Source organism: Ostrinia furnacalis, unplaced genomic scaffold, assembly GCF_004193835.3.
Source record: "Ostrinia furnacalis isolate ACB-3 unplaced genomic scaffold, ASM419383v2 OfSCF3056, whole genome shotgun sequence".
In the NCBI taxonomy this organism is placed as follows: domain Eukaryota; kingdom Metazoa; phylum Arthropoda; class Insecta; order Lepidoptera; family Crambidae; genus Ostrinia; species Ostrinia furnacalis.
In genome coordinates this window covers 786697-798879 of record NW_021133295.1, presented here as the reverse complement: position 1 = coordinate 798879, position 12183 = coordinate 786697, and the positions used below count along the sequence as shown (strand labels likewise).

Sequence of the window (12183 nt, the reverse complement as noted above, 5' to 3'; positions counted from 1 at the left end):
TAATGGCAGAACTCACTAATGCCCTAGCACTTAATCTTGCTTCTCCGATACGACGTAAACAATATTAAAATATTTTCTTCAACCCGACAAAGCGTCGTCGTAGAAATAATGGTGCTTATTCAAGACTTTCTAGATGGAAAATGGTTTTAAATTCCAACGACATTACACAAGTACATTTCCTAGTGTCACCGCAATTGACCTCTGAAGATTATAAGCAAAAACACATCGCGCTATCAAGTCATTGATCCAAAGCACCTTCAGATTTATCATATTGAGCATTTCAATTCGCTCTCAATTAGTGCAATTTGCGTGTCAATCAACGTTGGGAAGGGTAAATGTGTTTCGAATCCCCTAATCCCATGTCAAGTTGATAATATTCACCGCGTGACCGACGCCGAGGGTCTTGCATAGCACGTGCTGCGTGAGAATGTGTGCGTACAGTTGTGTTTGTGTTGCGTTGCGAGGAGGGCGGGGAGGCACGAGAACTGATAATAATTATTAGTCTGTAGCAATTAAGAGGCGCCAGATATACGCCATGGATGAGATAGCGGCAGACTTGAGAGGGTATAGAGGCCGCCAGACACACCTCGACACAGTTCCGATGGGATCCCGGTGTAACACTTTCTGCGAAAGCAACTGTCACAATGCAGAGGTTTGATATTGGATTATTTGATGTGAAAAGCGAAGCCATTGCAATTAAAACTACGAGGAAAAATTGTTTTAGGTATTAATGATACAGATAATAATCATAATCAAATCTATATAAATCAAAAAGCGGGAAAATAAAAAGCATTCTCACTTTTAATATACAGAAATAATTTAATCATATTTCAAATTAAACGGCGCTCTCAAAGTATAATTTGAAAAAATACAAATAAAATGAAGAGCGGCACTTCAAGTAAATTCATTAGCCAGAGTGCTCTTCTGAGATAACTGCCGTTTCACGAGCAAGCAAACAATTTTCTAGTGGAAAATTTACTACAAGTATTGTTGTACTGTTAGACCGGGCGGCGGAGACTATATTTATAACAAGGAACACTTGAACAATGACACATCAAGATAAAGCCAATCATGATTGTCCTGATTGTAAACGATTATTAACTTGAATAATAATGTATCGATCGAATAAAAGATAACATCTAATATTATACGAGTATATGCGGATAAAATACGAGTACGTTAACCTGAAATACTCAGAAAGATACCTAGATAGATAAAGTATGTCAACTTTTTGTCTAATAAATAATCGTAAAATATCTCAAGTTATAAGTTATAGCACACACCGCAAGAACTGGTTATCATATAAAGTTTTTAATTTTAACTATTAAATGCAATCTTGTTCGTGTCATTGCGCATCTCATAGGGATCTCGTTTAGAATCATTTGAAAACACGGCTCCGTCGCCCGGTCTACAAGCGTTGCGTGTCGCCACACATTTATTACAACACACTGCCATATCATCAAAACGTTTTTCTATGTTATTAAATAGAAAATGTCGGCGCATGCTCATGTAAACACGGGAAAGTTTACAAACTAAAGCGTAAATAATGATAAGATAACGCTACTGTTTTATAACGAATCCCGATTCGTTATGGTCACGAAGCCATTGCTTCATTGTTCGCCGGTTAGGCCACTCACTGCCGATTGTCTATGCGCAATACACTCTTCATTGTCTATGTAACAAGTAACAATTGCCGGTAGACCGTGTATTCATTAGAAAATCGGTGATTACGTAAGTGTATAAAGTACAACAGACTTTTTGTAGTGATTCAAATTTCTTTTCTGAAAAATTTCAAGGATATTTTTCTCTAAAGCGCACAATGGTAAAATGCTGAAAAAGTCCGCATTCCACTTAATACTTATTAAGCATGTTACCAAAAACAACAGTGGAAGATAATGCTCTCTTTATGCCGGTATTAATGTAGAAACAAACTACAATTAAGCAAAACATAACCGCCTCAGAACGTTTAAACTTGCATTATGGGTGCCATCAAAAACCGCTTAACTTATAGAATCATCATCAACAGTAGCTAATGGAATCATTCGAGCAGCTATGCGTATCAATATTTGCAGTGAAAATTGTAGTAATGAAACTTAATCGCTCCGTCAATTAGGAGACGGGGACCAAATTGACAATTATAATTAATAACATTGCCTTGAACGTGAAGTGTATGCCGTTTGCCTACGTCCCATCACTCTCAGTAATTGCTCTTTAGACTCAAGCCAAATTGGACACCTTCTTATATCAAAACTGGACAAGAATATTTACTGTCTTAGATATTCTTTATTACGTTTTAAATATTGTTTCTCAGTGTTACAAATACTTAAATAAACTTCTAAAAGACCGTCCGTAAAACTACTAACGTACTCGTACATAGACATTATGAGTAAGAAAATCGCTAATTTGGAAAGTAATTTTTTTTCCGAAACGAATAGTGATTAATAAAATAAGATTATAAATATTGTGATTGTAATGAACTGAAAGTAACATAACATGTTGTATAAAGCAGATAGACGTTGGAAATCAATTGACTCTACATATAAATAACAGTGGCAACCATATTCCAGACATTGGATTAAGTGCAATTTGGTATTAGGCTCATTTAGCTAAGTCTAGCTTAAACTTTTCTCTTAAGCAATTTTAATTCACATTTTACATCAAAGTTGATTTAAAACCGGAGTAAATATCGCTCGTCAGCTAAGTTTCCCCGGCCCTTTGTCAACCTGTAATACAATACCGATGTTAACAAAGAGCTGAAGTTTGTGTAAAGCTATTAAAAGTTGAGGTGAAAAGTTGATCTGGAGGGAAAGAGAGCCATCAAAGTGAAGAAACAAGAATACGCGACAGTTAAAAAAGAAAATACTAAATAATTCTCAACTGTTACGTCCAATAAAAGAATAAGAAATATGTAAGTAACCCAAGAGGAATAAAAACGTAACAAAAAATATACTTAGTAGGTTTTAGTAGCACAAGCTAAGACAGTTCTTTCTTTTACTGTTCTTTTTACATCGCTACTTATCATAGAACATTTCATTTTATTTACGAATACAAATACTGCTCGTTTACTTATTATCGGCATGGATACAGAATGATTCTCCCGTAATATCAACTTGTGAAATTACCCTATCATTTTGGTATATTTTCGTATGGATACAAAACTTATTTCCATGAAATTTCCGTCATGGTCCTATGAAATACTAATCACGGGTATCCCTGGTCCCCTGATCAGTTGGTATTGATATGAAAATGGTTACCTCTACTTTCCTTACCCTATTCCCATGAATTATTCAACGTGACCAGTGATTTGTCTTCATTGAATACAAGATAACTAATGAGGCATTCATTTCATCAATTGAAAGTGATGGTGATTAATACTGAGTTAGCTTGCTATCTTTATTTAATATCAGGCTGCTCTTTTGCATTTATTCAATCAGGGGTTTCATCAGCCTTTCTTATAATTCTTTAGACTTAAATCTCTTGATATTGAGCAGACGTACCGGTTTATATGCTTTGCACCGTTTTTGGTCATTTAAAATTTTTAACTAACTTTAAAGCATTATGAAATTACAAAACTTTTGTATTTTCATATTGTATCTTTATATTAATCTCCTGTTGCAACTATTTATGAAATAATTTTAATTTTACAGTAATTTTAATGGTAAGTAAATCAACTTTAAGTGGCCAAAAATAGTAGTGGTTACAAAGGGGGTTACCCTTGATAATCTTTGTATTATTCCATCTATTGATGTATTGTTTGTCTTTTTAGCACGCACAGTCTTTGTTCTTGCAATCTAATTGAGAATGTTACTAGGTATGCAAAATCACTTGAAACCTAATTTACAGTTAAGCTTTTACATTAACAAATACATTAGTTTTTATTTCATTCAAAAATACCCAGTAGTTACGATTTTATAGGCATTCAAAGTTCGCTTAAATATTGAGTCCCGCCGACGGTCACGTGACCCCGCGTGACGTACATTCACAGTGTCCGCTCACTAGAAAACGGATATAAACATACTTAAATACATTTTCTTTTGTAAATACAAACTTATTATACATATTAACACCCAGACCCATCACAGAAATTAAAATTGAACCAAACCCAAACTTGATGCGATTGTGTCGTTTTATTGCGAATTACCTTCCAGCTTCATCATTAGACCCTGATTACTATATAGAATTAAAATACTCATCAATACAAAACGAACGAGCCCAAACTCGATGCATTTAAGTCGTTTTATTATAGAGTTCCTATGGCCACCTTCCAGCTCCATCATCAGATCAGCTCCATGTCATCATAATATTGCATAGTCATCCAAATCACACGTGTTTGCGAAATTTCAGCTTAATCGGTTGCCTGGAAGTGGGTCTTAAATCAGCTTGCAAGATTCCACCCATACAAATATGAGCCAGTCGCTGTAATATGACGTCACGCGCATAAAATGGCGGGCCGGCCGCCGCCCGCACTTTTAAAATTCAATATCTTGGAAACTAATTGACGTATCGAAATAATTCTTTCAAGTGTATTTTTTATTTTTAACAGAGAATACAGAAAGCTAAAAAACAAAATTAGTGAACATTCTTCATTGTTATGATCTGATACGAAGAAACGAATATCTATTACGATAATCATTCTGTTTTCTTATACCACCTACTTATACTGTTTAGACCTTAATGATGTTATGCTCCTACTGTTGTGATTCCTTGTAGAACTGCGCAGTATATGTTTGCATTGTGTTTTATTTGTTTCACGATGGACAGGATATTTACAAATACTGTATTCATCGAATACTTAAACTTAGAAATTCGACTAAACAATTTTGATGCGTGAATTTCTGTAAAATGACGAGAATTATTTGCTGCATTTTTTCGGCCACTACGTTTTTTTTTTTTGAAGAATAATACAACAAATGCAATAAAAATAATATGTAATCATCTTTCTGTTTGTTGCATTTATTCTAGATGACGGTAGAATTTTGCTTCACTATCTAACTAAATAATTATTTACTATTCCTATTCCGTACTAACAAAGACCGTACTGAACGCTAGATAATGAATAAACACAATTACATTTCAAAGCATCTGTAACTTGGTGTTCATCGAATTGCCTTGACCCTTGCAGAATTCGAACCCGCAGACTCTAATTTAGCAATATACCAGCTGCCGGGAAGTTTCCATAAGTTTTGAGGGTATACTACTCATTCATCTTCTTATAGCTAAAGCATCAATTTTAAGCAGTGGCGGATTTACCAATAGGCCAAGTAGGCCAGTGCCTAGGGCGGCAGATTTAGAGGGGCGGCAAATTTAGCAAATTTTTTTTACAGAAAAAAAAATTATAATTATACGTATACACAATCCATATTGTATAAATAAACGATTAATAAACGCACTGTAATATATACTTAGGTACTTATGTGATCATGAATTTTAAAATATTCCAATAGCGTTTCAATAAAAATAAAATTTAATAAACAACTCGTAACACAAGATCTTCGGAGCCTAGCACGAGCACCATCTCTTCATAACTTCGTGTATATTGTTTTACAGGGTGGCTCAGAAGAGAATTCACTTTTGAAAATTCAAGGAAACGAAAACTGTACATTTTTGTAGAACTTTAGCTATTGCAATTTAAAGGAAATTTAGTGCATTTATTTTAAAATTTACTATCTTTTATCAATTTTATCGTACATGGGATTCCCTTGACGTTTACAACATTCGGTCAACATACATCAAAATTTTGGAAAACTTTCGTAAGCGCTTCTGCACACGACGCCGCTACCGCGCCGCCGCCGCGCCGTCGCCGCGCCTTTGCACTGTTTATACGCGCCGCGTGAACACCGCTGCCGCGCCGCGCGCGAAATTATGATTTGACGGCGCGGCGGCGGCGCGGTGGCGGCGTTGTGTGCAGAAGCCCTTAGGCCTCAGCCTCGAATTTAGCGGGCAGCGGGGCGGCGGCGGTAGCGGCGCGAGAGCGGCAGGATCTTATGCGTAAAATCAAATAGACCGGTTCTCGAAAACAGCGGCGCGGGAGCGGGCAACGAGCGGGCAGCGGCGCGGGAGCGGGCAGCGCACTCCTTCTTTTGCCCACAATAAATCGAGCGTTAGGAATAGAATCGAAATAAAATTGTCGCCGTTGTTCAGACATTTCGTTTGCGAATAAAAACAAATATCTCGACAACACAACCCCGAACACAACACTTCGCCGCTAAAGTGCCGCGCGAGCGCCCGCTTGTTTCGAGAACGGATCTGCGTTGCCCGCCCCGCTCCCGCGCCGCCGCCGCTCCTGCGCCGCCGCCGCTCCCGCGCTGCTGTCCGCTAAATTCGAGGCTGAGGCCTTAGAGTTACCTCAAAATGGATTCAGGATGGATGAATGCTGCAGAGTTTTTGGATTATTAGAGTATACTTTGCTCATAAGGTAACCCCACAAAAAGAAGTCTGCTGGAATGAGATTAGCGCTTCTTAGAGGCAGTGAGATTTCACCCTTGCTTAATTGTTGCATTGAAAGGATGATTAATTTTTGAGAGCGCTATACTGGATTTCAAAGCTGCAAGATTCGCAAGGTTATGACCGGAGCACTTGGTTTCATCAAGATGGGGCTGCGTGTCACACTTCAACTGAGAGCATTTAGATGGTAAGAGACATGTTCCCACAAAAAAATAATTTCAGGCAGGGGCATGGAGGTATTAACACTTTATAATCCAACAACCATGCAGCAACTGAAGCTGAGCATTCGGCAATAAATTGAAAATAGGTTTCGAGGTGATTCTGACAAACGCATTCCAAGATTTTGATGTATGTTGATCGAATGTTGTAAGCGTTAAGGAAATCTCCTGGGCGATGTAATTTAATAAAGGTAAATTAAAAAATAAATTGCATTAAATTTTCATTCAATTGAAATAGTTAAAGTTCTATAAAAATGTACAGTTTTCGTTTCCTTTAATTTTCAAAAGTGAATTTTCTTCTGGGCCACCCTGTATTACCAAGCCTTGGTCTTTCTGTTTACCTATAAGTAGTTCTTAGCTCATTATACTGGATATAGCACTTCGCATGGCTCTGTGCACACCGGTGACAAATTTTTCAGGTGAGAGAAGCTTTTCTTGCTTAGGTAAAAGGGGTTAAAAACTATCTACGATCTACTTTCAAGTCAAGAAAAGCTTAATGCTTTATCTCTTTTGTGCATAGAGTCAGAACTTATGAAAAAGATTTCATACGACGATATAATTAATGATTTTGCAAATTTAAAATCTCGCAAGAAAATAATGTAAAACTTATTTGATCTCATTGTCTGTCACCATTAACTGGATTGTTAACATGTTATATTTTAATAGAAATTGTTTGTGTTGTTTTTAAACTGTTAAGTGCAATAAAAAATATTTAACAATGTTTACTGACCACACATTATTTTGTCTGTGTTCATATACTTAGTGTAGGTATTTTTAAGTCATGCCTTTCCCCACCTTATGATTAGTAGGTACATGCTGCTGTTTTTAGGTCAACATTAAACTTCAGTACATAGCGGGTTGCAATAATAATCTAGTAACTGACAGAAATATCATTAAGTTCACAATCATACTAATAACGGGATTAAACTAACGTATTGAATTTCAAAAGTCAGTAGGGGCGGCAAAAATTGAATGGCCTACTAGCGGCAAATTTGTAAATCCGCCACTGATTTTAAGGTTAATAGTTAAAATTTTATTATTTAACACGTGAACAGTTCTAGTTGTTGGATTTAAAAAAGAATACCTTTGTAATACACTAAAACGCCAAATCAATCGTCTCATACATCATCAACAAAAGCATAACCTTCCTTCTGGTGCAGTCGGGTAAAGAGTGTTAAAGTTGAAAAATTTTACTTCTAATTAGTTTATACTAGCTGACCCGGCGAACTTTGTTCCGCCTTAATGGCAATAAATAAGCAGACTTTTTTTTTATTTCGAACGGGATAAAAAGTATCCTATGTCCTTCTCCTGGCTCTAAACCACCTCCCTGACAATTTTCAGCTAAATCGGTTCAGCCGTTCTTGAGTTATAAGTGGAGTAACTAACACGACTTTCTTTTATATTATACTAGCTGACCCGGCGAACTTTGTTCCGCCTTAATGGCAATAAATAAGCAGACTTTTTTTTTATTTCGAACGGGATAAAAAGTATCCTATGTCCTTCTCCTGGCTCTAAACTACCTCCCTGACAATTTTCAGCTAAATCGGTTCAGCCGTTCTTGAGTTATAAGCGAAGTAACTAACACGACTTTCTTTTATATATATAGATATAGATTATTGGTTAGTAAATAATTATTTTATCTAAGTACATACACTAATGTTATAATAAAGAGAAAAGATTTTTTTATTAAAATAGGAAACTGCTGGTGCTGGACTGATTTCAAAAAGTCTTTCACCATTAAAATCCTTCCTACAGTATATCTGACGAATATAGTAGGCGGTACAGACTTCCCCGGGTCAGCTAATTACTAAAACTATTAAGGGAATACATATTTTGAATAAAACATGAGCAAATAGCAAAAAACCTTTTCCCTGACAGCAAACTTATTTAGGCTGAGTTGCACCACCTAACTTTGACCGTAACTATAACCGATGTATTTTGTATGGAGTTTGACAGATTTTTGACGTTTGTTAAAGTCAAAGTAGGATGGTGCAACTCAGCCTTAGTTGCAAACTTTTAAAAGAGCAAAACACGTAACAAGTACCTATTCAAAACTGTATAAGAAATGAGATTTCACTTGGGTATTCACTTTTACCTGTATCTGGCTAGTTATTTTTCCGCTCTATTAAACATCTTCAAAGCGACTAGACATGATACCTGTTCGTTCAACTCACTAACTACCACTGTATCAATGTTTATAACGGAATTATAATATTTATAATGTCGTATGATAATCGACTGATTGATTTTGTAGGATTAATAAGGACTATGGAGTTAAGGTAAATACGTCGTTTTGAAACATTTATCTAGGTTTGGAAAAACCCATTTTGCTTGTGATACGATTGCATTAACAATTTTATAATAATATAAACATTGTATTAGATAATTTTAGCTCATTAGTGAACTCTATGTAAATAAATTACTCCAAATCAAACTGGGGGAATCACATTGGGATTTTTATTGTTTGTATTTAAATTTTTTACATTCCAATCAGGACTTTTGGGACCAAATTTTTAGAAATAGATCCAAATGTTGGTTTTGGATTAGACACAAACAATATTTAAATTAGTGATTATGCAATGCATAGTAGTCTTCAAAACACTTGAAAAAGCGAAGTTTTTCATATTTAAATTCAAATCAACGCTCTACCTCAACAATAATAATTATAATGGATTGACAAATCTGTTTTATTTTCACCTCTCACTCCTATAACAAAAGGATTAGATTTTAATAAGCAAACGGCCGATTTAAATATTGCTAATGGTAGAGATGGTGGAAAACCTAAACCCAGTAGGTACTTTTATTGATCCAAATTTTTCCCTATTGAGGTACAAACCTTTGTTTTGTATTAGACACAAACAATATTCAAATAAGTTTCTCATCTTTAAATTGATATCAACGCTCTACCTCAACAATAATAAATAATGGATTGAAAAATCTGATTTATTTTCACCTCTCGTTCATAGATTTTAATGAGCAAACAGCCGATTTAAATATTGCTAATGGTAGAGATGGTGGAAAACCTAACCTAGGTGAATACAAATTCATACGAAATGAGACATTCAATTAGAAAGAGACACAAAAAATTTTGCTATCATAAAAAAATACAAAATTTTGGAATTTCAACAATAGCAAAACGTGTAAAAAAGTTACGCGTCTTGAAATTTGTAATTTTATCAGTCCGAAGAGCGTTCTAGAGACCTTCAAAGTGTTCAGCTGTGCACTACTGCGAGGCGATAATGATAATTAAGCTACAATTAGTGTAATTGACCGTTTTTTAAGAAGGTTGGATTTCAAATTGCCTACTTTTCGAAGCGATTTTACGAGTGCGATGATACCTTTTTTGTCATAATGCTTTGGTCAGTGCATATGCACTAAAATACAATGGTTAGGTAACGTGAGGAATGTTTATGTTACCACGTTTGTTGTCAAGTACACTACATTGAACGAGTAGGTATTTCTTTCTACTGAACAATATTGACTGTTTATATTACTGATCGACTTCAAATGATCGATAATACTGCTTTTAAAGCATACAATGTTAATGACATTATGTTATTATCTTGTTATGAGATTGCTTTACTCAATGCTCGGGTTGCCAACCTTTTCGGTTATTACGCGAAAAGATTACATTTTTATGACATAAAAATTATATTACACGTTATTCTGTCGAGATGGAAATTTAATAATTTAGTATGAGATGGGTTGCTGCACATACCAAGAATCTAAATATTACGTTATGCGACACGTACCTAGCTAGGGAGAAGAGTAAACTCAGACCATACAATAGGCATAAAGGTTCGCGTTATAAATGCTTTAACATACACACAACAGAACACAGATCGTCGGTAGCTATGTACACTGCATGTATGTGTATCGCGCACATACGTCGTGTGCGCAATACACACACGCGCGGCCGTCAATAAGACCACGTCAAAGTTTGTTTGTATTTTTACAATTCTTCAAGTTTTACGTCTCAAACACAGCGTGATACCTCTCGTGGTATCCTCTACTGGACAATCAACACGCCTTTTAAAGTTTACATCAAAGAAATGACAGAACAAGTGGATAAACGGACAGCGAGTATCGTAAATCAACCGGGGTCATACTTACAGATAACGTTTCTCGGATTCAACGGTCGAAGTTAACTGCACAAAATGTTATCCGTCAACAAAAACACAAGAGACGTGATGCAGGCGTGCATACACTGAGGCCGTTAACCCGGCTCCGGCGGGCTGCGTTTCGAAAACTTCGCGGTGAAGCGTTTAGAGAATATTCAAAAATAGACCGACAGAGTCGTATAAACGCGCGACAGTGCACGTACAAACGATGGCACGGTGTACTCCACGATACGGCTCGAAATTCGAAGCGAGAGTGACGCGCGACAATCGAATCCGCCCGAAATTGAGTTGAAAAGTTTCCAGTGCACAAAGTTGGGATCGCGAGTCGGGGCTCGGCGCGACAGGGACGCGGCAGCCTCGCAGCGCTCGGAACACGACTGGCGGCTGGCGGCCCGTGGCGCCGCGCCGCGCGCCGCGCCTCGCGACAGGAACACCCACACACGCGCGCCGCGAACTCGCGCTCACGAGCCCACCACGCACACCAACACCCTCGCTAACTGATAAACAGCATAAAAACACAACACCCCGCGACTGCACACATCGTTTTCCTGTTGCATTAGATACAGAAGCAGAAACGGGTGATTACGGAACTCGCACACGATTCAGAAGAACTCGACTTGACACATACTGCAGGAATCTAGATAATGGGCGAGCAGTTGCAAATTGCCTTAATCTGTTTCGCGCTTCGGGCGATCCTTTAGTTCGCAGTTTCAAGCGCGTCTTATCAAAACACTTCCAGTCATGAGCAAGAGCGAACATAAACATCTAGAATACATGCGAGAAATGGAATGGTAGCGTTTGTAGAGTTAGAAAACGCAGACGCTACACACCCACGTAGTGTGAAATCATATTATGACACAGACAGGAATACAATAATTTTATCAACAGCAGACGCGATAGGAGACGGACACAAGTAATGAATGAACTTACAGAAGCCAACAAAACAACACTGCACAAATAGAAGTCACTCACACAAGAGCAACGTTGTTCGATAATGATTAAGAGCAGTTGGTTTTATTACAAAAGCCCTAATGAAATGATAAGGAACTGATTTCGCAGTTACACAATTGTGATTGCCTGCGTGTGATAATATAGTTGTGATTCGATCATTATAGGTAGAGTGATGTTGATATTTCGTAATGAATAAAAGTCCATGTGATTGTCGAACTTTGACCATAGAAACTAAAGTATCAACAACTGTTGCTTTGTCTTCTGATTACTTTTCGTGTAGACACCAGGATGAATATTCACCGTCTAATCTTAAAATACTCACATATGTGAAACCGTTTATTTTTTCGACTCGTGTGGAAATTACCTGAAACCAAACATGATTATTTAGCGCTTTTTTCACTCGCAGTTTTTATTGTTTCATAAACAATAACAGAATCACAGTACACTTC

General features: G+C 36.8%; 1 protein-coding gene across 1 annotated transcript in view; it reads left to right on the top strand.

Moving 5' to 3' along the window:
- LOC114357162 (swi5-dependent recombination DNA repair protein 1 homolog) overlaps window positions 1-11284 on the top strand; it is an 82764-nt gene extending 71480 nt beyond the window's left edge. Inside the window, exon 3 of the mRNA XM_028310660.1 lies at window positions 10978-11284. Within this exon, the coding sequence (XP_028166461.1) occupies window positions 10978-11284 (307 nt within the window). The remainder of the gene's footprint in view (window positions 1-10977) is intronic.
- Window positions 11285-12183: the final 899 nt, after the last annotated feature.